This window comes from Elgaria multicarinata, chromosome 1, assembly GCF_023053635.1.
Source record: "Elgaria multicarinata webbii isolate HBS135686 ecotype San Diego chromosome 1, rElgMul1.1.pri, whole genome shotgun sequence".
Taxonomy (NCBI): domain Eukaryota; kingdom Metazoa; phylum Chordata; class Lepidosauria; order Squamata; family Anguidae; genus Elgaria; species Elgaria multicarinata.
Window position 1 is genome coordinate 97,424,085 of NC_086171.1, and position 27,772 is coordinate 97,451,856.

General features: G+C 44.1%; 2 protein-coding genes across 2 annotated transcripts in view; both read right to left on the minus strand.

Annotated features, from left to right (window-relative positions):
• Positions 1–5,112, minus strand: part of TEDC1 (tubulin epsilon and delta complex 1) — a 30,031-nt gene extending 24,919 nt beyond the window's left edge. The window contains exons 1-3 of the mRNA XM_063133287.1: positions 4,971–5,112; positions 4,601–4,679; positions 2,383–2,585 (exon numbers count right to left, since the gene is read on the minus strand). Coding sequence (XP_062989357.1) covers positions 2,383–2,585; positions 4,601–4,679; positions 4,971–5,090 — 402 coding nt within the window. The 5' untranslated portion in view covers positions 5,091–5,112. The remainder of the gene's footprint in view (positions 1–2,382; positions 2,586–4,600; positions 4,680–4,970) is intronic.
• Positions 5,113–12,342: 7,230 nt separating this feature from the next.
• MGST3 (microsomal glutathione S-transferase 3) lies at positions 12,343–26,619 on the minus strand. The gene is made up of 6 exons (XM_063133369.1): positions 26,522–26,619; positions 25,180–25,303; positions 20,237–20,310; positions 18,646–18,703; positions 13,387–13,459; positions 12,343–12,553 (listed from the first exon to the last, which is right to left on the minus strand). The coding sequence occupies exons 2-6, from the start codon at positions 25,294–25,296 to the stop codon at positions 12,444–12,446; spliced, it is 432 nt and encodes a 143-aa protein (XP_062989439.1). The 5' UTR covers positions 25,297–25,303; positions 26,522–26,619; the 3' UTR covers positions 12,343–12,443.
• Between the last annotated feature and the right edge of the window lie 1,153 nt (positions 26,620–27,772).

A 27,772-nucleotide genomic window follows, 5' to 3' on the forward strand; every position in this document is an offset into this window, starting at 1 on the left:
GAATATCAACAAACAGAACAGAAAATACATTGTAAAACCGGGAAAAAACCATACATTGTGTATATAGAATTATCATCATTTCCATCATATGTACCATTCTCCCCCCCAAAAGGGAGAGAGAGATACAAAAGTTTCAAGAAAAGCAGACCAGATATCCATGTATTTATCCACTTGCAAGTTGCGTCTATATAACACTCATTCAAAAGTCCATAATGTTATTAGGTCCTCGATCCATTGCATTATGGGAGGTGTGAATTTGTCTTTCCAATGTGATAACATAAGTCTTTTGGCTGTCATAAGGGCTCTGAAGATCCATTTGCGCTGACCATGTATAAACTTACAAGAAGCCGGTAGGTAATTTAGGAGGAGATGCACATTGTTCCATATTATAGATTGTTTCAGTACAAAGTTCATCCTTATTACATCCTCCTCCCCAGAGGGGACAACTACTGGGCATTGCCAAAACATATGAGTTAAAGAAGCATGAGATGCATTGCATCTCCAACAGTTATGCAAGTTACACAAACCCTTATTGAAAAGACGCTGTGGAGTCGAATAGACCCCAAACAATTTTTTTTGCTCAATGAGACGTAACCTGAGATCCATAGAAGCTTCAGATACAGAGACCAGAGCAACCCTCCATTGGTTAGGCAAGATAGGGCACTCCAATTCTCTATTCCAATCTAGTCTTAAACTATGGGAATCATATTTACTTGCTGCCAATATATATATGGGTGGTGAGTCTACGTGTCAGTTCAGCTGTTGAAAGTGTTTCTAACAATGCTGGAGGCTCTGAAGCTGTAAACGCAGCTGGGCCAAACCTAGATTCCAGCAAGTGTTGCAACTGCAAGTATTGCCATTGAGCCGTGGCAGATCAATTATATTTAACACACAAGTCTGGAAAGGACGAAAATTCATCATCTGAGCATATTAATTGATCCAAAGTAAAAATCATCATTTCTGTCCACGTCCTCCACAGAAATGTTTTCTTTTCAATTTTTAAATCTGGGTTTCCCCATGTAGTCAATTTAGTGTGAGAGAAAGGCTCAAACTGTAATTGGCGTGATATTATATGCCATATCTCTCTAGCAGCCGGAATTGTAGGAGGGGGGTTACTTATTCTGATATAATGAGAACCTAGTGCTGTCCATTTAGGAAGAGGTTCTAATCATAAGGCATCCAGAACTGACCATGGTGGCATTTCTGAGGGAGCAGAAGATGACCAGAACTTAGTACAAGCCAATCCCAAAGCTACAAAGGTAATCCCGAAGCTACAAAGCTAGTCTGGAAAACCAAACCCACCTTCTTTAATTGAAAGCTGCATCCATTTCAGAGATATTCGAGGTGGAGAAGAACCCCAGAAAAAATTACGTAACAAAGCATTAAATTGTTGAAAATATTTGCCAGGTATAATGGACAGAGGACTTAACAATGCTATCAACATTTGAACGGGTGTTATATAAACGCCATTTGCGAGTGGATATTTGGTCTGTTTTTCTTGAAAGCTATGCATAAATCCCCCCTTTGTTGTTAACAGTGGATCTGATGGGGGGTGGGGATCGTGACATTCCTATGTATGTAACGTTTGTTCCTTTCTTTTCCTTTTCCATTATTTATTTTCTGTTTTTTGGTTAAATTCACAATAAACATTTGTGAACCGCCCAGAGAGCTTCGGCTATTGGGCGGTATAAAAATGTAATAAATAAATAAATAAATAAATAAAAGGGGGGAGGATAGCTTTTCAGCAGCAATGGCTGATGGGATATTAGCGGGAGGACTGAGGGGGGAAAAGAGGGCATGGGATGAGTGAGTCAACTCAGCGCGGACTAATAATCAACTCAATGCTGATCCTAATCCACATCACAGTTGATTATCATGTTGTGTGGGGAGTACCCCTAGATAAACAACTGTCCAGTTGATTGTTACCCCACTGTTGACTATTGTGTTGTCCAAATGCAGCCAGAGATAGAGAGATTCACTAACAGCTGCAGAGAAATCCATCCAGCCATGCAAAAGAGAACAGCTGAGCAATACATATATTTCTAACATGCTTCAAGAAAACTGGAATGTTTACTGAGTCCTGTTAAAAACTGCTTGGGGCAACATTTCTACTTGAGCTCACCTATGCAGACTAAAATGTGCACTCTACCCAGCAAGGTTTTTATCTGCTGTCTCTAAATAAAATTTATTCAAAACATGCTGGAAACCAGATCTAATATTCAGGTGTTCCTTTTTTCCTTTTCTTCTTTTAACCAAGAATGTCACCAGCACCAAACCAGAAAAAAAGCACCAAAATTGAAGCACACATTCAAGTCCACCCCCACCTCCCAACATCTTGCTGCAGTTTAAAAGGATCCTTGTGAAGTATATAAAAAAACTCACCATGCATACTATTGCTTCATCCCAAAGTGTCAGTCTACTTAGTGTCAGTAATTGTTCCATGAGGTTAATTCTGCACAGGAGCCAGGAGAACACCAACAGCAGCTCCCTGCTCCCCTCTGAACCATCAGAAGAAAGCTGATAAAATTTCAGTCTTCTGTAGCCATGGCTCAAGGCTACACTTTTGACAAATCCAACTAGGGTCCCTAATTAGAGGATAAGGCAGAAATTGTGACTTTCCAAAATTCAAAGACAGAGTGTGTCCCAGGAGGACAAAACCTCCAAGCAACTTCACTCTGTGGGTGGGTCATGAATCAAGTTCAAATGAAGAGCAGCAAGGGCACCTTCTCCTCTGACTTCCTACAACAGGTTGACTAGAAGACCTAGTTTGCCAAATAATCATCCAAAAATAAAGTGCAACAGCTTAAAACAGGAAGTTGCCAACTTCTGTGACCCAGGGACACAATATTTTTTTCAGTTCAGGGGGCAGTTCACTCCACAATGCCATTTCTTCACCCCTCATCCCAACACTGAAGATCCATAACTTTAAAAAATTAAGCACTAGTCTGTCCCCCAACTCCACTACCCCAGGCTAAACTGATGGAGAAAATGAAAAGTAGTGAATACACGGGGCTTTAAGTAGAAAGTCTGTCCAGCAGGAGTGGGGAACTTGCGGCCCTCCCAATGTTTTGGCCTACAACTCCCATCATTCCCTTAGCCAACAAAGTCAATGGTGAAAATGATAAGAGCTATAGGCCAAAAAATCAGGAGGGCTACAAGTTGCCCACTCCTGCTGCAGAGTATCACACACATCTTCTGATCTGGACAGATTCATTCCCTGAATGCAACAGCAGCACAAAAACACAGTGTATACTTAAAATATCTATACCAACATTTCACACAGATTCTATCATACAAAAACAATAGCAATATTGGAAACCAAAGTATATTGGCTAATAAAAGTTGAAAGTCCACCAATATAAATATATTTCCCCTTGAATACTATTAATAAAATCATACTAGCCATACTGACCAATAATAAAAAGACCGAGTCACATGGAATGTTAAAAGAGGTCCCAAAAGTTCCATTTCAAGCTCAGGCTTTGAGTCTTTATGGAATCTTTATTTTCCTCTTCCATGGAAAAGAGGTCACACACTGAGTGACAGGCGTGCGATTTTTTTGCCTCATGAATAAGGCTGTTGCTGAAACAGGCAAGGGACTGGCACCCAGTGAACACATGCCTGAGCGTATACCTGCTTTCTGGGGGCATTTGTTAAACTATAACTGTTATTCACTGTGTTTTATTACTATTGTATCCTACTTTGGGTTTATTTTATAATGAAAAATGGCCAATAAATGTTAAATAAATAATTTGCTGGATTTAGTTTATATACCTTTGTCTGGCACATATAATTAATGCCTACTCAATTTCCATGTTATTGAGTTCCTGTCATATACATTTTGGAAATGTTACTATAATTTGTCAGGTGCATGCTGGCAGGACCTAGTCACAGGCCAAATCTGGTCCAAGAATAAACCCCAAGTTCCCAAGCAATTCCAGTAGTACTTGCAGGATAATACTCCATGACCCCCAGGGCCCAGGATGCAACCAAGCCACAAACAGGCAACAGTCCAATGGTGGTCAGGGAAAACAGATATGGTTGGCTTGGAGACCTAAACCAGCAGTCCTACAACATGGAGGGCTTAAAATGTCTGATGAAAAATCGACCTGCTTTCCCCAGAAGTCTTGCTTATTCTCAGCAGCCAGTCAGGCTTATCCTTACTTAGCCCTATGTGGTTTGGGACTTGGGAGCCCAAAGGAACAATTCCGTGTCAGCCAGCCTGTGCATCAAGATCGTTTTCAGAGACACTCCTTCCAATGCCTCCACAGTCTGTGATGCGGCAAGTGGGCAACTAAGGAGAGGGCCCTTGAGGTGTGGCCCCTTGCCGCTGAAATACTTTCCTCAGGGAAGCTCTCCCGACTTCTTCATTAATGTCCTTTTGGTGCCAACCAAAGACCTTTTCATTTAACAGGGAGCAGTAAACATTCAAGTTTTCTTAGATTTTTAAATTTGTAACAGCAGAGGAAATTGTATACTTGGTAATGAGATACTCTAATGCTGCTATTTTTTACTCTGCTGTTAATATATTTGTCTATCTGTATATGATTATCATGAAACTCTCCCCCCCCCGCCCCCCAGATTAATAGTGATTTCCTACCTGTGTCAGTCGACTCCACCCATCCTCCCCCTTGGACTTGCTTCAGGAGAGTATACAACAGCTTCCAGAATGCTATGCTCTGTTTAAGAAACACAGCTGCATTCAGAACATTCAGTATATGACGTTTTGATTCAAAATGTATAGTTCTGATCCACCCCGGACCCCCTTAATTGGGAATATAAGGAAAATTAGATTTCAAGTTGCAACACCTTACAAGAGACCACACTGAAACTCCCCTCCCCGGTTGCCCAAAGCGCAATTCGAGTCAGGATTCAAGGTCAGAACTCTATATGATTAGGACGAGGTTGCCCCTGAGCATGTACAGAATACGTTTCATCAGAAAGAGCCTTCCCTTTTCTCTTCCACCCACCGCCTGGGGCCGATCGAACTTGGCGAGGCGGAAAGTCTCCGGAGACGCGCCAGGCCCCGGCAGGCTGAGGCTCAAAGCCCCAATGGCTGCCGGGAGAGACGACGACGACGACGACGCCATTCGCCGGTGTCCCGCTCTCCTCTTCGCGGCCTTTCTCGCGCCTTTCACTCAAACGCAGCGCCGCCCCGCGCCATTGGAGGAAGTGAGCACCAGGAGGGAGGAGCTCATGCGCAGCCACGCCGTTCAGGCCTCCTGCGCCTTCCTGGTGCATATAGAGCTATACAAATTTAGAGCGGACCCTCTGACCGCATCGATTTGACATTTCCTGGTTCAGACTGAGAAGCCATTTTAAAAAGTCTCCTCTGGTGGAAGTGAGAGAAATCCCAAGATTTTAGGAAAGCTATATTTGGTCAGCAGGTATCTTCCACCAGCACCCCAAAAATACATAAGGTAACAGTAGGGTGACCATATGAAAAGGAGGACAGGGCTCCTGCATCTTTCTCCCTACGGCCTGAGTTCGATCCCTTTGATCCCAGCGGAAGCTGGTTTCAGGCAGCCAGCTCCGGTCGACTCAGCCTTCCATTCCCCCCCCCCCCCACCGTCGGTAAAATGAGTACACAGTTAGCTGGGGGAAAGGGAACCACCATTAGGGGAAGGCCACAGCAAAACCACCCCTCTGTAAAGCCTGCCAAAAAACTGGCGTCCCTCCAAGAGCCAGTAACGACTCAGTGCTTGCAGGAGAGGTTCCTTTCCTTTCCATTTGTATATATGGGGAACCTGGTGAAATTTCCTCTTCATTACAACAGTTAAAGCTGCAGGAGCTATACTAGAGTGACCAGATTTAAAAGAGGGCAGGGCACCTGCAGCTTTAACCGTTGTGATGAAGAGGGAATTTCCCCAGGTTCCCCATATCTACAAATGACACCTGCTGAAATTTCCTTTTCAATACAACTGTTAAAGAAACAGGAGCCCTGTCCTCCTTTTCATATGGTCACCCTAGCTGTAACAGCAAAGTTTTTTCTAACTCAATTTTTATTTCATGTATTTTTTTGTTTTCCCCCAGTACTTAAAAATAGCCCTGCCAGTGCCAGTCCCAGTGCAGAAATGCAGCTAATTATCCCCATATTACGAGGAGGAGGAGGGCGGCTGTGGTTGGCAGAAAGCGGTTTGCATCAGCCCTGGAGGGCAGTTTATTCTGAATAGTACATGGTGAGAGTCAGCCTGTGGCTGAAAGTGTGGTTTACAACAAGGCTGCAATACAGTCAAGTCCTACTATACCCCCAGTGTAGGTTGGGCTATCCCTACATTGTAGGTTGCCAGTTGGGCTCCAGCTAAGAGAAAAGCTTACAATTCAGCAGCATAACCTATTGTAAAAATTACAGGTGAGGGGTGGGTCCGAAGCTTGGATTACCAAACAAAACGTCTTAGGTTGAAAGAAATGTCAACAGACTATAAGTTCTTCCCTAGCAGCCGGAACGGAACGGAACAGGCCGGAACAACCCCATTATATTAAAAAACCATACCAAAAACAGTGGCATGTGTTAGCAACACTTGGGAACAATATTTTAGGACTAAAACCATGCCAATATTATATCACTATTAACCCCAGAACTCCCAAAACAACGTCCGGAACAGAATGGGATGGCCGGAACGGCCACTTCTGAACGAGCGATATCAACCAAACTCACCAGTCATGCATAACTCCATGGCAGGGATGCAATAAGCCACAAAAGGTGCAAAGAAACTGCGTTCCGATAACCGTTCCGCGCACAGCGCATATTGCGCAGAACGGACAGGGACAGCAGCTTCCAAGTGAAGTATGTTAATCAAACTCACCAGACACACATTACTAGGTGGGCCTGATGTAATAAGCTCCAAAAATTGCCCCGAAACCACATTCAGATACCCGTTCCGGGCAAAAACACGTATTGTGCAAAATCGGCCGTAACGATAGCTTCCCAATGAGATAAGTGAACCAAACTCACCAGATGCACATAACTAGGTGGGACAAATATAGAAAGCTCGAAAAGTTGCCCCGAAACCACGTTCAGATACCCGTTCCGGGCAAAAACGTGTATTGCGCAAAATGGGCCGTAACAGCAGCTTCCCAATGAGATAAGTGAACCAAACTCACCAGATGCACATAACTAGGTGGGACAAATATAGAAAGGTCCAAAAGTTGCCCCGAAACCATGTTCAGATACCCGTTCTGGGCAAAAACGCGTATTGCGCAAAATGGGCCGTAACAGCAGCTTCCCAATGACATAAGTGAACCAAACTCACCAGATGCACATGACAAGGTGGGAAAAATATAGAAAGCTCCAAAAGTTGCCCCAAAAACACGTTCAGATACCCGTTCCGGGCAAAAGTCTGTGTTGCGCAAAATGGGCCGTAACAGCAGCTTCCCAATGAGGAAAGTCAACCAAACTCACCAGATGCACATAACTAGGTGGGACAAATATAGAAAGCTCCAAAAGTTGCCCCGAAACCACGTTCAGATACCCATTCCGGGCAAAAAGCTCTAAAAATTGCAGTGTTTTTGCCCGGAACGGGTATCTGATAAGTGGTTTCGGGGCAACTTTTGGAGCTTATTACATCAGGCTCACCTAGTAATGTGTGTCTGGTGAGTTTGGTTGACTCACCTCATTGGGAAGTTGCCGTTACGGCCCTTTTGCGCAATATGTGTTTTTGCCTGGAACGGGTTCCTGAACGTGGTTTCGGGGCAACTTTTGGAGCTTTCTATATTTGTCCCACCCTGTCATGTGCATCTGGTGAGTTTGGTTGACTTTCCACATTGGGAAGCTGCCGTTACGGCCTGTTTTGGGCAATACACGTTTTTGCCCGGAACGGGTATCTGAACGTGGTTTCGGGGCAACTTTTGGAGCTTATTACGTCAGGCCCACCTAGTATTGTGTGTCTGGTGAGTTTGGTTGACTCACCTCATTGGGAAGTTGCAGTTACGGCCCATTTTGCGCAACAGGCGTTTCTGCCCGGAACGGGTATCTGAACATGGTTTTGGGGCAACTTTTGGACCTTTCTATATTTGTCCCACCTAGTTATGTGCATCTGGTGAGTTTGGTTCACTTATCTCATTGGGAAGCTGCTGTTACGGCCCATTTTGCGCAATACACGTTTTTGCCCGGTACGGGTATCTGAACGTGGTTTCGGGGCAACTTTTCGAGCTTTCTATATTTGTCCCACCTAGTTATGTGCATCTGGTGAGTTTGGTTCACTTATCTCATTGGGAAGCTATCGTTACGGCCGATTTTGCACAATACGTGTTTTTGCCCGGAACGGGTATCTGAATGTGGTTTCGGGGCAATTTTTGGAGCTTATTACATCAGGCCCACCTAGTAATGTGTGTCTGGTGAGTTTGATTAACATACTTCACTTGGAAGCTGCTGTCCCTGTCCGTTCTGCGCAATATGCGCTGTGCGCGGAACGGTTATCGGAACGCAGTTTCTTTGCACCTTTTGTGGCTTATTGCATCCCTGCCATGGAGTTATGCATGACTGGTGAGTTTGGTTGATATCGCTCGTTCAGTAGTGGCCGTTCCGGCCATCCCATTCTGTTCCGGACGTTGTTTTGGGAGTTCTGGGGTTAATAGTGATATAATATTGGCATGGTTTTAGTCCTAAAATATTGTTCCCAAGTGTTGCTAACACATGCCACTGTTTTTGGTATGGTTTTTTAATATAATGGGGTCGTTCCGGCCTGTTCCGTTCCGTTCCGGCTTTTACACCGTCCCCGAGTTCTGTGAACTCGTATGTAAATAGACTCAGTCCTATGCACGTTTACCTGGGAGCAAATCCTATTGAACATAATGGGGCTTAGTTCTGAGTATAGGCACGGGATTGAACTGTTCATCCGTACCAAAAAATAATAATTCAGTGTTTTACACAAAATCAAACCAAAATTAGAAAGAACCAAACCTCTTCGCTTTATTGCTACCTTTTGTTTCTGGGCAGACAAATAGGAGCCCAATGAAAGCTATGGAGAAATACTAGATTTTCATTGAAAACGGCAGTTTTCATTTCCACTCAGGGTGTTGTTTTTTAAAAGGTCTCCTGAAACCACAAATTCAAGGTATGTGTCTATATATTTTTTATCTCTGATGGCGGAAGAGAGCAGCCTATAGAGTACTTGTGATCAAGCAGCAGGCTTCTCCCCAAATTTAGCATAGGAATAAATACAGTAGTTGCGAGAGCTGGACCATAAGGAAAGCTGAGCGAAGGAAGATAGATGCTTTTGAACTGTGGTGTTGGAGGAAAATTCTGAGAGTGCCGTGGACTGCAAGAAGATCAAACCAGTCCATACTCCAGGAAATAAAGCCAGATTGCTCACTTGAGGGAATGGTATTAAAGGCAAAACTGAAGTACTTTGGCCACATAATGAGAAGACAGGATACCCTGGAGAAGAGGCTGATGCTAGGGAAAGTGGAAGGCAAAAGGAAGAGGGGCCAACCAAGGGCAAGATGGATGGATGATATTCGGGAGGTGACAGACCTGACCTTGGGGGAGCTAGGGGTGGCGACAGCTGACAGAAAGCTCTGGCGTGGGCTGGTCCGTGAAGTCACGAAGAGTCGGAAGCGACTGAACGAATAAACAACAACAAAAATCTTCTTTCTAGCTTAGGCTTGTTTTGTCTAGGAAATGTAGTTTCTGCTCACCCCGACTTCTTTCTTTAAAAAAAAAAAATCCCCACTTTGCCATTTCTCCCATACTGTAGAGGGAGGGGGATATCTGAGACAGTGCCTTATGAAAACCTACAGAGTAGTCTACTGTCAATATTACAGGTGTGGAGCTGAGCAGTGCATAATGCCACAGGATAGTCTTATTATCGAGTTTCTAAAGATGTTTTTGTTTTTAAAGGAATGGTGGGTGGGTGTTTATTACAACATTGGCACTTAGGTAGTGATTAGAAGCCCACACTGGTTTATAATTCTGCTTGCATAATATAGTTCATGTTTTTGTCATAAAAGGTATCTTCTTTCATATTTTCAACGTTACTAGCCCCAGAGGGCCCACAAGCACCAAAACCTCTTTCCAGCCCTTTTTATTTAGGAAAACAACTAACCATATAAGATTTGCATTTTTGGTGTCAATTTATACAGCTTGGGAGTCGCTGGGTGCGTGCGTGGGTGGGAGAAGAGCAATATGGCTGCCAAAATCCAGACTGGTTCAGTATTGGTACGCTGGTTTCTCCAGTACTTTTCAAATACTGTATATAACACCAATTAATGCATTCTGGGATGCAGAGTTATTGATTGTCACAAAAATAGCATATATTTAATTCAATAGCAATAATGTAATTGAAAATGAGATCCTTGAAATCAGGAGTTTAGTCATCCTGTTGTATTCAGAAGTCACCATAATGAAGAAATTGGCAAACATCATTGTGACATTTCTGTAATGTAATAGCTTGTAAAGTAGGGTCTCCATTTTTATTTCAATGTCATATGGTGAGGAAAAAGTTGGTGAAAATTTCTTCAAATTTCCTCACCCAGCCCTTATACTAAACCATTTCTATCTGTAAATATTCTTCTGTCAGTTAATTATTAACCACATAGCATCTTCCAAGTGTGAGAAGGATGAAATAAAATGTGTGTTTGAACTGTGTGCATCCAGCCTTTTATTCTTCAGGAATGAGAAATTAGGTGGAAATAGAATAGGAAGAGACAGGACTGAAAACCCTTGCTGCCAATTTTAAAGCAGACAGTTCTCATCTAAGCCTTGAATTAGACTGCAAAAGGAAAAAAAATAAAGTAAGAGAAGCCCAATGTGGCCCCTGTTGCTAATTCACACATTACATTTTTGCTTACTGCGCAATACAATGCATACTTTAAGTTCTATGCATTTTGCTGAGAAATTATCCTCTGTATTCAGCTGCTAAGCCTGGGCTTAAAAATAAGGCTTTGAGCAACAGCGTGTTGTTCAAACACTTGAGAAACATGGGTGGAAGTACCACACTGAGCCCCTTCTTAATTTCCCCAACCAGCCCACCATTGCTGTGTCTGCAGCGGAGCAGCTTTGGCTATGTAGGATAGGTGCCAGAAGGCCAGTGCTCAGGGTTTGTCCTGAAATTTCCAAGTATTCTGCAATCTCCTATTCAAGTACCCCAGTCCAGCTGAAAGAGTAAAGTCTCAGGAAAAGGGGAGGCATTTTATTATTTGCTTCCCCACACTCCGTCCATCAGGCTCTACCTCTGAGGGACTGGAGATAGCCCGGTTCTTCACCAGACTAGGAAGGTTATCTTCTCTACTCCCACCCAAGTGCCACCAGATCTACTCTGTTACACCAACTTCCACCTTCTATTTATTACATTTCTAAGCCTCCCAATAGCCAAAAAGGACGGTATTATGCCCACTGTTGAATTGTACAAGCCGTTCAGAAATGCAGCACGGTATGAACAAGTCCCAGGCCTTCTCTGGAAGTGCTTCATGTTAAGAGGGCTGCTGTAAGAAATGGGCTGTGCACCTTCACAGCAAGCAAGGTGTGGAGTCGGTGCCCTAAAGAGGACTGGCAGGACAAGCATCCAAGATCTGCCAGACACCGCTCTTCACCTCTCAGACGCCTGAAATCCAGGAGAGACGGCAACCCTAGATGGATAGAAATGAAGGCAGGTCTGAAAGAATAACTAAGCAAGAGCAACAACTAACCTGGGCCAGTTTTAGAAAAAAGAGATGTGGTGGTCATCCTAACTCTGGCTGACAACTTTTAGGCACTACAAGCAACACCCCCAACCTCTCTTGGCAGTTACAGACAAGCAGCAAACAAAAACTAGAACAGGAGCAGTTGGTGAACCACCCTGCGTGAGCACAGCAGCCTGTATTTGGCTTGGGACAAAGGATGTACATATTGATATCAATGGATAAATGTTTTAAGAATAGCAAAAATGTGTATTCCACACCAGCTATCCAATTTAGGTAGTGTTATGTGATATGATAACAGTAATACAGGAACAAGGGTGGGTATCTACAAGAATGGTTGCTCAGCCAGCACAGGAAGATTTAAGCATGACTCTACAATTTCACTTGCTGGGCTCCTTGTGGTGACTGTTCTTCCACCCTCTAAAAAGCATGGCAGACTCTATCCTTCATCTGACCTTGGAGCTGGTGAGGGGGACAGTATTATGCTCCCTGTTCATCTGTACTTCAAGCCCTTCAGAAATACAGCAGGATAGGGCACAAGCCCTAAGCCTCCTTTGGAGTTGCTTCATATGGGGATTGTCCATCTTCACAGCAGGCAAGGTGTAGAGTCAGTGCTCTAAAGAGCACTGGAAAGACAAGCATCCAAAATAAACCAATATGAGAAACAAAACAAACAATCAAAAATTGTACAAACAAGCTCTCTCAAGAATGATATGGGTGGAAGGGAGATAAGCAATGATTCATTTTATTTTTAAAAGTAAAGATAAAAATTGCAGTATTGAAAAAAATAAAGACTTCTCAGAGAGCCACAGAAGGGAAGCTGTTTAATCACTGCAGACCCAACCAAGGTGCTGAAAAGCTGAGTAAGCAGTGGTCCCTGCCAAACCAAGGAGAGAAAGTGAACCAAGGACTCCTCGGTTTCGCTTCTTGGGATCTGAAAGAGAAAAGTAGGATGTTCACTGTTGGCACAACTAGCAGTTAACAGCAGACACTCCAATTACAAAGAGCCTTTCTTTTCAATTGTCCAGCAAGAACTCACCAAAATTTCAAAGCAAAGTGTTGTGGTCATTGCAGAATAGAGGTGCAGCCCTCACTGCAACAAGCCTCCATTCATATGCATGAAACTGCAAGAGAAGCCTCTCGATGGTAGTTTCCCCATTCAGTTCTCTCACATATTAGATTGCAATTATTGCAGGTTTTGTTCTGCATAATACTTGCATTAGTCCCCTTCAAGGCACATGCTGTCAAATCTCAAGCAAGGGCTTCAGGACAGAGCCTGCAACTCTGGGCATAGAGCAGATTCATAGAACCATCATTTCAGCTTCACTAGCCATTGGTCCTAAGAGATCACCCATTCTCATACCTGCCATAGAGCACATTAAGTAAAGTGCTTTTGCTGCCCACAACTAATCAAGGAGCTTAGTCAGCTCCTCCTTCATAACCATCTGGCCACTGAAGCAGCTTCAGCATCTGTTCCAGAGAACATTGGGGTTTCCTTGGGGGACAGGGGAGAGTTAAGCCACTGGATAATTACATAAACCCCACTTGATCCTTCCTCTTGTGAGAGGGGACATGAGAAAGAGTCTTAATATAAGGGCCTTACCCCCTGACTCCACCTGCTTTCTATAGATTCCAGCCCCTGCATATGGTATGGAAGTGAGGAGGACCAGTTCAGAAGCTGTCCTAGCTTGGATCCAAAGGAATGAGTCAGATGGAAGCAACTTTGCACCATATGAGTGGAGTGCAGCTCCCAGTTCAAATACTCACCCCCTGTATAATAACCATAGGCATAAAGCAGTCTCCCAATGATCCATGCTACACCCAGTCCCGTAGTGACACGCTGAAAAGAAAACAGCAATAATGTTCATTGAGAAGACTGGTGTTTATAAACAAGTGGACATGCAGAGGGGTAAAGGTTTTAATTTACCAGTTGTTAACATAGAGTTTCACCAAAATTATGACCTCCAGAGTCACTCTGGAAAGACCATGTCACATCCACCAGACAGCAGCAATCTGGTGTAAACACTTCCCCATGTACAGCCCAACATGTTATCTGTATACCAGAGCTTATCCCATTGTTTTCTTTGCTCCAGAATCCATTTAGAATCATAAACTGAGCAAGTGCAAACAGGCACTAGAAGCATTCAAGAGGCAGCTGGACAGCCATCTGTAAGATATACTTTAAGGGGACTCCTGCATTGAGCAGGGGGTTGGACTTGATGGCCTTATAGGCCCCCTCCAACTCTACTATTCTATGATTCTATGACCCACTTTGAAGCAACATAATCAGTCCAACTGTATTTGCTCACATTTATTCTGTTACCCTTGCCTCTTCTTTCCCTCCATCTCCCCACTACTATCAAAATTTAGGTTGTAAGGTCCTTGTACTATTTGCTTAATGTTAGTGCATACTGATGTTAATATTATTATTGGTCAATCAAAGAAAGTCCTTTGTTATTATTGGTAAATCAAAGAAAGACCTTTTGATATTGGCCTAGTTTAGATGATCACAAAAAAGCCCACGTGAGCCTTGAGTTTATATATTGTCCTTCTGCACTTGAGGAGGAGAAAGTTTCTGATTTTACTTTACAGTTACTCAGTAGGTTTTAATTTGTAGAACTATGCTTTATTCTCACCACACTTAGATAAAACAACAACTGGATATCAAACTGTTTTAAAAGTGAAAGTAGAAGCTCTCCCCTGGCATCTAAATGGAGGAAAAAGAAGTGTGGAGCACACAATTGTCAGAACTGGACTATTATTTTGTAAAGCAATATCAGTATATATTTGATATACATTCAGGACTCAATTCTACATTTTGGCTTCTATTACCAGCTCAATCCCCTTAACTGTTTTCAATAGGGTCAGACAGATTAATGATTTCATTATGATCACCAGGACAGAGAACTGGATGAGCGTGTTATACACATTCATAAAACAATCTACATTTCAACTTTGAATTCCAGCTCAACCATTGCACACGTTTTCCAAGAGAGAAGAGAATGATGCAGAGTGTAAAGCAGCAGTGAGAAACTTGTAATCCAAAGTATCTGGAGGACCACAACTCTGGAAGGCCATAAGTTGCCTACCCCTGGTGTGAAGTGACGTCTGAAGTGAGGCCTGTGCTTTACTAGTTAATTGCAAAGAAAAGTGAGATTTTGATTTAGTTTACCTGTTTGTCATCCCATTTATTAGTTACACTGTATCTCCTTCAAACACTGAATCAGAATAAAGTTTGGAAGAGAGATTTGGGGCACATACACACCATTAATGAGGGCCCAGAAAGATGCATCACAAAATATAATGTGTTATCTCCTTAGAGCAGGGCTGGGCAAACGTTAGGCTTATAGGATCCACTTCTTTTCTAGCACTCCAAGATCTACCAACTGGACCCAAATGAAAAAAATATTGGTTTGAGGGCCAAACATACTTGAGATTTCAGAAACAGGATAGCTCTGAGCATATGCTCAGCCCAGACATTTGTTTTCAGGGCCCAAAGTGAGCTCACAGTTCTTTCACGGACAAATACTTGAATTCTTGATTATAAAGGAAGCAAAAGCTGAGTACATGTAGTCTGGATTTTAGGAAAGCTGATTTTAGTAAACTCAGAACTATGATAAGTGAGGTCCCATGGCAAGTGACCCTAATGAGAAAAGGAGTGCAGGATGGGTGGGAGTATTTTAAAAAGGAAATTTTAAAGGCACAATTACAAACAATTCCAACAAGGAAAAAAGATAGAACACAACAGAAGAAACCAATGTGCCTCCATAAAAAGCTTAGAGATGACCTGAAAGCCAAAAAGGATACATGTAGGAAGTGGAAGGAAGGCCAGGCTACAAAAGAAGAGTACAGACAGGTAGCACAGAAGTGCTGAAATGGCGTCAGGAAGGCTAAAGCTGACAATGAGCTGAGATTAGCGAGGGATGCTAAAAGCAATAAAAAGGCCTTCTTCAGATATGTGAGTAGTAAAAGACAGAGGAAAGAAATGGTGGTTCAGCTGCTTAATGAGGATGGCAAATTGATAACAGATGACAAAAAAAAGGATGAAGTGCTCAATTTCTACTTTGGCTCAGTCTTCTCCCAAAAGTGGGTCTATGAACCCCATGGAAAAAGTGAAGCAGAAGTTGAGGGGGCAGGATTGCAGTTTGAGATTGATAAAAAAATGGTCAAGGAACACCTAATTTCTTTGAATGAGTTCAAATCTCCAGGGCCCCATGAACTGCATCCTAGAGTAATGAAGGAGCTAGCAGAAGAACTCTCAGAACCACTGTCTGTTATCTTTGCAAAATCATGGAAGATGGGTGAGGTGCCGGACAACTGGAGGGGAGAGCTAACGTCCCTATCTGCAAAAAGGAGGAACCTGGGAACTACAGACCAGTCAGTCTGACATCCATCCCTGGGAAAATTCTGGAGCAGATTATAAAGAAGTCAATCTGCAAGTACCTTGAAAACGATGCAGTGATTACTAGGAGCAAACATGGATTTGTCAGGAACAAATCTTGTCAGACTAATTTGATCTCATTTTTTCATCGGGTAACCTCCCTTGTGGACCGTGGGAATGTTGTGGACGTCATATATCTTGACTTCAACAAAGCTTTTGACAAAGTGCCCTATGATATTCAGATTAACAAGCTAGATAAAAGTGAGCTAGATAGAAGAACTATTAGGTGGATTCACAGCTGGCTACAGAATTGGACTCTAAGAGTGCTTATCAACGGTACCTTCTCAAACTGGGGAGAGGCAATGAGTGGGGTACCGCAGGGCTCAGTCCTGGGCCCAGTGCTCTTCAACATTTTTATTAATGATTTGGATGAGGTGGTGCAGGGAACGCTTATCAAATTTGCAGATGACACAAAATTGGGTGGGATAGCTAATAAGTGATCTTGATAGACTGGAGTGCTGGGCTGAAAACAACAGAATGAAATTTAATAGAGATAAATGCCAGGTTCTACATCTAGGAAAAAGAAACCAAATGCACTGTTACAAGATGGGGGATACTTGGCTCAGCAACACTACAAATGAGAAGCATCATGGAATTGTTGTAGATCACAAGCTGAATATGAACCAACAGTGTGATGTGGCTGCAAGAAAGGCAAATACTATTTTGGACTGCATTAATAGAAGTATAGCTTCCAAATAGCGTGAGGTACTGGTTCCTCTCTGTTCGGCCCTGGTTAGGACTCATCTTGAGTATTGCGTCCAGTTCTGGGCACCACAATTCAAGAAGGACGCAGACAAGCTGGAGTGTGTTCAGAGGAGGGCAACCAAGATGATCAGGGGTCTGGAAACAAAGCCCTATGAAGAGAGACTGAAAGAACTGGGCATGTTTAGCCTAGAGAAGAGAAGATGGAGGGGAGACATGATAGCACTCTTCAAATACTTAAAAGGTTGTCACACAGAGGAGGGCCAGGATCTCTTCTCGATCATCCCAGAGTGCAGGACACAGAGTAATGGGCTCAAGTTACAGGAAGCCAGATTCCAGCTGGACATCAGGAAAAACTTCCTGACTGTTAGAGCAGTACGACAATGGAATCAGTTACCTAAGGAGGTTGTGGGCTCTCCCACACTAGAGGCCTTCAAGAGGCAGCTGGACAACCATCTGTCAGGGATGCTTTAGGGTGGATTCCTGCATTGAGCGGGGGGTTGGACTCACTGGCCTTATAGGCCCCTTCAAACTCTACTATTCTATGATTCTATGATATGAAACACCCTCCTGGTCCCCCACTCCACCCTCACCATTCTTCATTCAGCAGCCTAAATTTGGGGTAGAGGAGCACTTTCCATTCATTGTTATTTTTACACAGTTGAGAGTTAGAAACCGTGCCGTCTAATGTAAAATCATCCAGAGATCTACCAGTAGGGCTGTACTGTAAATCATCCAGAGAACTACCAGTAGAGCTGTACTGTAAATCATCCAGAGATCTACCTGTCTTCCTTCTGGTCACCCCTGTCATAGAGCACTGAGATACTACAGTGACATTTAGTCTCTGATTCTGACATAGTTCTCTCTTTGAGGTCTGAATCCTTACTCAGGCTCTGCTATCTCTTTTACTGGGGGCAGGGCAGAGAAGCAATGGAAAAATTCATTGAAATGCAATATCTGAAGTGTGCTTTATTAGTTGCTACTGCTGGTGTAAAAATAAAATAAATGATGGGGGCTACTAACATAAAGAGAGATCAAGAACCCAACCTGACCTATTGAGTGCAACCCAGACATTATTTAAACTATTGCTTTCCTCAGACGGTGTTTCTATATGTGATATATACTCCACCCAGGGCAGAAACGTATTGCACTTCAAGGCTACAGAATTTATGCCCAAAACACAACACAAACCCAAATGGCTATATTATGGGCACATATCTTTCTATTTCCAATACCCCAAATGCCAAAGCATGTGTCAGTACTTTTGCCAAGTACTGGAGGAAATAGAACGATATAGAAGGCTATGAAGTTTGAAGACTGCAAGATGGTCAGGGAGATGTTGCATAGCAGTGGTTATAGAGATGGGCAAAGCAGCTTAGCCAGCACAAAATCCATGTTTCCCAAACTACCACAAGTTCCAATTTCTAGTAGTCTCACTTTGCAATGGTGGCAGGGCTTTCTGCCTTCATGTTTCCCCTGCAGCCATAAGATGGAAAGACCATTCTTTTCTTACTTAAGAATTTGTCCGCCTGACTTGAGAGCTTCATTTTTATGGAGTACCAGATTCTGAAGACATGTGGAATCCCATGAAATGGATATGAAAGCTTAACTCCAGATGAAATAGGTGGGAGCAGAGCAGTCTCTCCCAACCTGGGTGCCCTCCAGATGTTTTGGACTACCATAATTTCTGATGTTTGGCCATGCTGGCTGGGCTGATGGGAGCAGGAGGACTAATACATGTGGAGGGCACCAGTTTGGGAAAGGCTGGAGCAGGGAATCGACACTCTGGCTTTGTTGATAGCAAGCACTATCAGCCAAGCAAAGCACACTGTCTCCCGTTGCGCAAGCTGAAAATTGAAACTAGCTCTAAACTTGGTACTTACTGGGTGGTAGATCCCACCTATGCCAAGAAAGAACAGGAAGGAGGGGTACACTTCCAGCCTGAAAACAGAAACACAAATGTTTGGAGACAGGGTTAAGAAAAGGCCTGGAACAGTATACACCTATTCCCCTGGCCTCATTCATACTAAATGGTTCTTAGCTGGGTATCATTCTGAACCACTCCTAAGGATGGGAGGAGAATTTCCATCTGTCCCTGAATAATTTTAGCATGCTTGCAAAGATCCCATCCTGCAAAGGCAAAAACAAGCACATACAGCCCCATCAGCATGTTGCGAATACACAGAAAACTTCTGTGAATAGGAAGGAGTTTGTAATTTTGCAATGTGCTTTTTTCATAACGTTTTCCTTTTAGCAGGGGATGGCAACCTTTTTGGCCCAGCAGGCACATTTGACATTTTGGAAAAGTGCCCCAAGCACCACCAATTGTCATGGGGTGAAAAATCTGAGACCACCCTTGCTTCTCTGGATTACCCCTCTTCTTGCCCCCATCCACCACTTTTCTTGCCTCCACCTCCCCATACTTTTCTTGCCTCCACCTCAACCATTTTTGGCATGGGACTTTTGTCCCCGCATCTGTTAAAGTTAATGAAGCAATATTGCTCCATTGGCTTTAATGGAAGTAGGGAAAAAAGGTTGGAAGGGGAAGAAATGCACCCACTACCAAGGACCCTGTTGCCTCAAAGGGTCTCGGTGAGTGCTGCCAACCTTTGCCATACAGCATCTCTTCTACCCCAACCTCCACCGCACTTGCCATTGCCCCATCCACGCACACATACATAAATTAGGGGTTTAAGAGCAAAACATCAGACTGGTATAAATTGGAGAAAAGGGATACGAAGGGGTACAAAGTAAGGTCACAAAGGCAGGCATTTGGATCTCATACTTCCTTCCAAGCTCTCAAAAGGAAGTGGGAGCACTTTTTCAGCTCCAAAGGTTGAAAGTTTTTTCAGCTCCAAAGGACATCTCTGCATGAGTTTGTAGCCTTTACTGACTTTTGCATGAGCCTTACACTCTACAATGCCACAGCAGCAAGACCACCCATGCCTACCAATGTCCTGAAGTGGCTGGCACCACAAGCATGCCTCAGGCGATGGATTGGCTGCATCGTCAAACAGAAAATGAGGTGTTTAACAGGCCAAAGTTTGGCACAGCCATTTAGAATACTCATTTCTTCAAGCGTGTTCATCATGCCGGCAAGCATCCCGCAGGAATCATAACATCAGTTAATGTTTTGCCCTATTTGTTTCTCCAAGGAGAAGAAGCTCACCTCTACTGCTGCTGCTCCCAACATATACCTCAGTCTTTCCCAATTCTTCTCTGATGCACAGAATTACCTAGGGAGGTTGTGGGCTCTCCCACACTAGAGGCCTTCAAGAGGCAGCTGGACAACCACCTGTCAGGGATGCTTTAGGGTGGATTCCTGCATTGAGCAGGGGGTTGGACTTGATAGCCTTATAGGCCCCTTCCAATGCTACTATTCTATGAAAAAGGCATGATTGGCACTCAAACCCATTCCAAGCATGGAACAATTAAGAAACCAAGAATAAACTCATTGCAGCAGGGACTACTCACGTGTTCTGATGTGCTCTCTGGATACAGTTAAAGATCTGGCCATGTTCAGGGTCTGTACTGTACATGTTTGGGTACTGTTGAGGGAGAGAAAAAGCACAGTTTATAAAATATTTGCTCCTCATCAACTAGGGAGTATGGCAGAATGGAAGGAGATTGAAGGATTCTTGTTACATAGTAGCAAATGCACATGTTCATCCACAGAAGGAAGCAATGCCCCCCCCCCTCCTGGAGTGCTTACATTATAAGGCTTATATTTTAAACTTTCCTGAAAATACTCATTTGCTATGCATACACGTCACAACGTTGGCTGTATGCATTAAAATGCAGCATTTGTACAAGATCCTACTGAGCAGAACCTTGCCCATGGAAATTCCTCAGAACATGCAGAGCCTTAAATCCAGTTGCCTGGCAAAAGTCTGCCTTTATTTGTGACTGGCCCTGTTCAGATGACACTCAAGGCTTTGTAGTTCACTTAACCATGATCAGCTGTGGTTAACACTAACCACATGCTGGACACTAGCAGACGACACAATTAGCCCTTTTGTGGTTAAGTTTTCCTTAACCACATGCTAACCACAAACCGGTTAGTTGAGCACCTGAGTCCTCCAAATGATCTGCCCCATTTCCCAGCAGCCCTAGCGCTAGGAGCCCAGGAAGTTGCGCCCACCATTTTGGTGCAGGCAGCAATCTCACCAGTCATTACTTACATGTCTTGGCCTGTACGGTGAGCAATTCCTGTGCTTTCTGCCTCGCTATCTGAGCACACTGCAGTAAAAATGATCCACTGCTGTTTCAAATCGCAGAAGTTGTATGGAATGTATTTCTTTTCCCCAACGGTGCAACAGCGCCGTTCTCCCATGGCCATTTTCAGTGGGTTGCCCAGTTCCAGCAGATGCCATCGGCCATTTTGAGGAGTACGCTATGCAGTACACTCCCTGGGGCCATTTTCAGCGGGTCACCTTCTGAAACTCACGTGTGAGCCGCGTCATCAGGCAGCACCGCCACAAAAATCGGATCATGAAAGGGGTAATGGCGCTTCCACCAGGTAGGAGACACGCCTGCTTCATATTGGGGAAGTGCCGGTGGGGGTTAAAAATGTTCCGCAATAAGCACGCGCCACTATAAAGAACTAATATCACTCGAAAAACTAAGCTGAAACCACGAAATGGTGGCCTCACAGAGCACTGAAGTTAAGCTGCAGTCTGGAGCAGCAATAGCGCCCACCGCCTAGAGTGGACTGGGCTAGTTAGGCTGTTCTGTACTGAAAACTCTATTTTTTTTGGCCCCTTAACCACAGACACATGTCAGACGACACTTTTAGTCATGGTTAGTGCTGCTAACCGTGCTGCATAACGTGGTTAGTGAGGCTGACCACAATGTGATTAACAGAAAAACATGATTAGGCAAAACGGGTGTCAGACAACACTGTTAACCATGCCACTTAACCACAAAACAGTTAATGGCGGCATAGTTGAAGGTGTCATCTGAACGAGGCCACTGTGATGTTTAACCCGCCCTGCCCTGTGCTCCACAAAAGCCAACCCATGACCTGTATTTCACACCATAGCTATGTTGACAGAGAGCCACTATCCTATATGAGGCATAAATGAAACAGCCTTGTACTTGGGATATTGCCAAACAAAGGAGACTGAAAGTCAGCAGAAACCACGGTCTAACCATGGCCAAAATATCCTAGAATCAAAGGATTGGAAGGGATGCTGTAGTTGCAAAATTCCTGCACTGAGCAGGGGGTTGGACAAGAGGACCTCCAAGGTCCCTTCCAACTCAAAAATAATGATGATTCTAGTCTAAATTCACTGCCATAAAGGAATGAAACCCCAAGTGCAAACCACATCCACACCACATGTTGCCTGACTTGTAAGAGTTATTTCCACCTATTCTGGTGCACATCCTGCCCATGCCCAGGTGTTCAGCATGCCCCTCTCAAGTCCCAAGTAGTAGCTCCTGCTCACCATCCATAGCTCAGGCTAGGCCCAAGGGACTCACTGTCTGCTCATTCCCTGCTTCCTGCCATCCTTCCCTTGCTTTCTGCCACCCCTGACTACCAGTAGACGCACATGTGATGGAGAAGGACAAGAAGATGTTACTTTCCAACCTGATGTAGCCAAAGTGCTGCTCTTTAGATGCTGCCCTTTGACAAGACCTTACTAAAAGTAAAGAGTCATGGTGCCCCAAGCACCATCCAAGGAATAGTTTAGTCAATCTAAACAGTTCAAGTAAGCTATGTCTCATATTACAGGGGGAACAAAAGCCAAAGCATAACAGGCCAAAAAAAATAAAAAATACACCCTTCACACCAGAGTTGCTCTTTCTCACTTTGTACTCTCCTGAATAGTGAATTCCAAATCTAAAATGAGCACAGTAAGCAACAGTCCAATGTGTGTGAACCAACGAAGAACCTAACAAGGACCAGGAAGAAAGACAATAGGAAATGGTGACTGCCAATCTTATGGTTGAGGCCCTTCACCCCTTTCTGAGCCACAAGAAATCATGCCTAGAGAGGAAATGTTTGCAAGCCTTGCTCCAGTTGTTTGTAACTAAGCCCGGCTTCTGACTCACCAGGCTGCAAGTAGAGCAGACACGCCCTTTGGCCTGAGTGCAGTATCAAAGTCTCCCAACTGTAACTAAGAAGAGCATTTGCTTGGGAAAGCAAGAGTTCTCTTCCCTGGAGTGGATCAGGATCTGCCCCAGACTGGGCTGTACGTTTCCTTTTACTATTAGAAACATTTACAGACACATGGGGGGAATCTCTGGCCCATGAGCTCTGGCTCTCCCTCTTGGGCACCATTCTGTCACACCACACACACACACACACACACACACACACACACACACACACACACAGAGCCATCCCAGCCTCTTTTCTTTCAGACCACCTGAGTGTGATTTTCTCATGTGTCCATACACATTGTCTGGACTTAACAAAAGTCATAAATACCCCAAACTGCCCAACACCTTAGAAGAGCCAATTTTATATTTTAGGATATTCAGTAACAGGCCTTTTATTCTTTGGCCTTGGCTATTGCCAACTTATGTTAAGTTTGTTTTGAAGATATTCATGACTTTTATAACTGTACTTAATCCAGACAGTTTATATGAACATTGTTGGACAATACAGTTTGTGAATCCTTTTCTTACTGAGGAAGGCTTAGAATCAGAGACAGCAGCTGGCACTTGTCTTGTGTATAGTATTTTGGAAATTGCACAAAAATGTACTACAAAAACAGAATATACATTTGTGTAGAAAGTGTATTTTCTGTTGCTGTTTGAGTGGGGGAAGTGCTTGTTTGTTTAGTATCCTCTTGTTACACACTTGCCCTTTCCACCTTTGCTTTGCTGACAAGGATTGAGCCAAGCCTTTTCAGCAACTGCCAGCCATTCGGTTAACCTAGGAAGCAGTTATTGATTAATATAACAGAAGCCCAATTCAAAGTAAGAGTCTTTTCCTGTTAAAACCCTGAGCAGTATGGGACCAGGTTATTGGAAGGACCACCTGCATCCGTATGATGTTAGCAGGGTCTTAAGACCGGTCTCTGCTGTCTGGTCTACCACCAGATTGATGGGCTACCAGGGACAAGCCCGTTTTACCGGATCTGGAATTTGTACCACGAAGATCTGCATGAAGCCCTCTCTTAATGGATCCTAAAGACTAATTTCTTTTAGTTAGCTTTTTTCCGAATATTTTTGTTGGCCACTTGTTGTTTTACCCACTGTTCAGCCCTTAACTTTGTATAGTAGTTTTATTGTATTGTTTTTTTAAAAAATGATGATAAGCTGCTTTATGAGGACTTTGTCCTGACAGGTGGGATAAAGTATTTAACAGAAATTAACAAATATATAAACAGTGTTCATCCCATGCATATGCCCTCCCTACGTCACAGTGCTGCAGGTCATGATACTGCCTATCCATCCTCCAAACTCATTAAATTAGTGGCTGTTTTTAGAGATAGAAACTATAGTGTTTGATGAGTGGGGAAGGGCAGTGTCATGATCTGCAACCATATTTATTTATTTATTATCTTATCTAATAAAAATCCATCAATTTAAAACCATAAAAACAATATTAAAATGGTAAAAACATTAAAACTATACATTTCAATTATAATGCATCTTTGTTATCTCCAACATATTTAGAGGCCCTTCACAGTATGAGGCCCTAAGCCATGGCTTACTTGGTTTGTTCCAAGAGAATTAATACTGTTGCACTCCCCCACACAGTTCCTGGTGTAGGACATCCGCCAAGATGACCAAAGTAGTCTCAGTTCCTTACCCTGTCTGAAAGCCTGATTGAAATGGGTCTAGTTTCATCCAGATGCTTCTGGACCTTCTCAATCATCTTAGCCAAGAATGGTACATTTGGGACTGACTTATAGGCTGAGTTCAGACGACACGCTAATCAACAGTTGTTTCCCATTCTGTTCCTATTACCCCCCCCCCCCAGTTGATTAGTGTGTCGTCCGAACTCAGCCACAGTTAAATAGATCTCTTGGGTCAAGGGAAGTTTTCTTTAGTAAAGGTCTTATTACTGCCTCTTTTAAGCAAGAGAGAACAACCCCCTTGCAATAAGAGGCATTAATCACTTTCCTCAGCAACAGCCTTGGCTGATTATTATTTATTTACTGCATTTCTATACTGACCAATAGCCGAAGCTCTCTGGGCAGTTCACAAAAATTAATCTGCCAAGCAAGGCAAGGGTCAAATACACAGGTGGTGCACCTCATTGCTCCAGACTCCCTGTTCATATCCTCAAGATCTATAAGCTGAAAAGACTCTAGAACAACTGGACATGCGGTTTCTGAGGTTACATCACTCTGACTTGCTCAATATTGGAATCCAAGTCAAGGCGAATACAGTCAAATTGCTCAGCAAAGAATGGAGCTCCCCACTAAGCTGGGCAACTCAGGATGTCTACAGCCACTCACCTCCACATGGTATTTCTTGCGTGCTTTCCCCACATTTATGGCAAGGTGTGTTATCAAGACAAAACTGGCAGCACCAGTGAGAACCACATAGCCGTATTCCTTAGAGAGAACCACCATCTTGGTACTATGGAGAGAGTAAAAGGGACAGGTTATACCAGCCCAAGAATTAGAATCCCCTCAACTGCACAAGCATCATGCACTCTGGTATCAAGAGACAGATAAAGGTCATAGTCTGGAGACTGACAACAAACAACAAGGTATATACAAACTGTAAAAGAAAGTAGTAATACAAAGGAGTAGCAAGACTCTGGCCTCCATAGATCTAGGCCTGTCTCTTTATGGGTTATAGCTAAATAATAAAATGACTCCTACTACACCTTAGTGGTTGCACCAAAAATTAAATCGAGGCTCACTAGAGCAAACACCCCATAGAAGAGAGGTTCCATGTTCTATACAAGCTCCCAGCATCCTATTAGCCTCAAACAACATCCATGTTAACAACATCCCTAGCATCCTCAAGCATAATTGAATGGGTTTGCTCACATAGTTTACCTGGAATTTTAGAGACACCCTTTCAGGAGGGATAAGAAATCCTGGTGCCCTCCAGATGCTTTGGACAACAGCTTCCATAATCTCTAAGCATTGGCCATACTGGCTGGGTGTTATGAGACTTGTAGTCCAAAACATCTGGAGGGCACCAAGTTTCATGCCCTGCTCATCTGAATGAACGTCAGGCACAGCCTAGATAATAAGTCACACACCACTACTTTTTTTAAAAGAAAGAATTCCATTTAAATAAAATAATACTAGCAGCCATTATCAACGTCTGAGAGTGCACACAGAAGCATGCACGTGTGGAGGAGGAGGCAGCAAGGGAAGGGCAAACCTAGCAGTGTTTACTTTCTGCTCAAGGCTGCCTCGAGCTATTTCCGGGTGGGGGTGCGGGGAGGGGGTGTCCCTGCATGTGAGAAGGGAGAAGCTGTAGTTCCCAAACTCTGGGAGGATGAAGGCGGCTTCTCCACGTTTGTGGAGAGTCGTTTTCAATGAACGGGGGACGGGGACTCTGTTCTTCAGTGACGATCTCAGGCGTGGCTGAGCGGAGTCCCAATCACGGGACTTCACGTACATTCCAGGGCCGAGCTCGGACTTCGTCTTCGGATCTCAAAGGCTTGGTGTGTGGAGCCCTGAGCTTAGGTAAAGCAAGAGTCGGAGGTCGGGATCCCGCCCCGTGGGAAAAGGGGACGTGCTGAAGGCAAGCCAGGCGCTTGCAACGCTCTTCTTCCGCAAGCCCAAACCTGCTCCGCGGCCGCATTCGCTCCAATCGCGGCGTGCCCGAACTTACCGCTGCAACCACGAGCTCGATCCCGGCCACGAACGAGGGAAGCACAACCCCGCGATAGCAGTAGCGCCCGGGTTAAGGAAGCGCCGGTGCCAAAGCCATCCCCACGCCGGGGCGGACCAGCCCCAGCCCCGCCCCGCCCCGCCCCGCCCCGGGCGGAGAGACGCGCCTCCGGGCGGCGCCCTCCAAGCTCCGCGCCGCCCTGCGCTGCTGCTGGGTTCGCCATGCGCGGCCCTAGCCGGTTTGAAAAAACGCGGTGGATTCGTCTAGCGTTTTCGCCCGGCGGCACTTATTTTATTCTTTAAACGCTTGGCCCTTCTGCTCTTGGAGGTGTAACGGCCGTCCGCCTCTCACAGACACAACAACAACAACAACAATAATACGCAGGTAATACTTTGCCTAGTATGGAGCCACCGCTTTAGCTGCCTAATTTCTGTGGTAGCAGACAGATTTATTTTTCCAGAAAGTTGCCACCTTTTATTCACAAAAATTCTGTTTGCCAGAACTGAGTGCCTCTGGGCATGTGCAGAGTTCCCCCTCCATATTTAAAACAGACTCCAGGTCATATGAAGAAAATCTTATGTGAAAGAAATACTTTCTCTCCTGTCTGGATACTGTGCAGAATCTGGCGCTTTGCAGCTCATGCTCAGCCTGTCCACCAAAGCTATCCGTGACTTATGCTGTGGTGCCTGGGAGGCGTCCTGGGGCAAGAAGGCAAACAGACTGGGGCAGAATGTAGGAGCCAAATGGTGCAATTCTGCACTTGTCTAGTCAGACGAAAGTCTCGTGGATTTAAACCAGTCTTACTCCCATGTAAATTGGTATAGGATTAGCTGCCATAACTTTCTTTTTGAAAGGAGTAAAAAATGGAAAAACAAGATCAGGCTATTAACTGGCTTTAAAATGGCCATTAGCTTTAAGTGTGTGAAAGAAGGTGACCTCTGTCCCAATTCTAGCTTGGACTCTGCCTTCAGCTGGCTTTGCTGTCTGTATAGCAGCTGAGAGTTCCACCCATGCTGCAGCACAGTATATTTGTCTCATGGCACTAACCAACTCCATCATCCTCTTCTTAAAGGGGAATAGTTGATTGTCGCAGTGAATACAGCATTGCATTCACCTTGAGCAGCATTCACAGTGTGTGTTGCAGTTCCCGTGCTTAGTGCATAGGTGCATACTATGACTTCACACACACGCACACTAGCTGGCTCGGCTAGAATTTCTTTTAACTTCCAGTTCTGCCAAGTGGTCTATAAT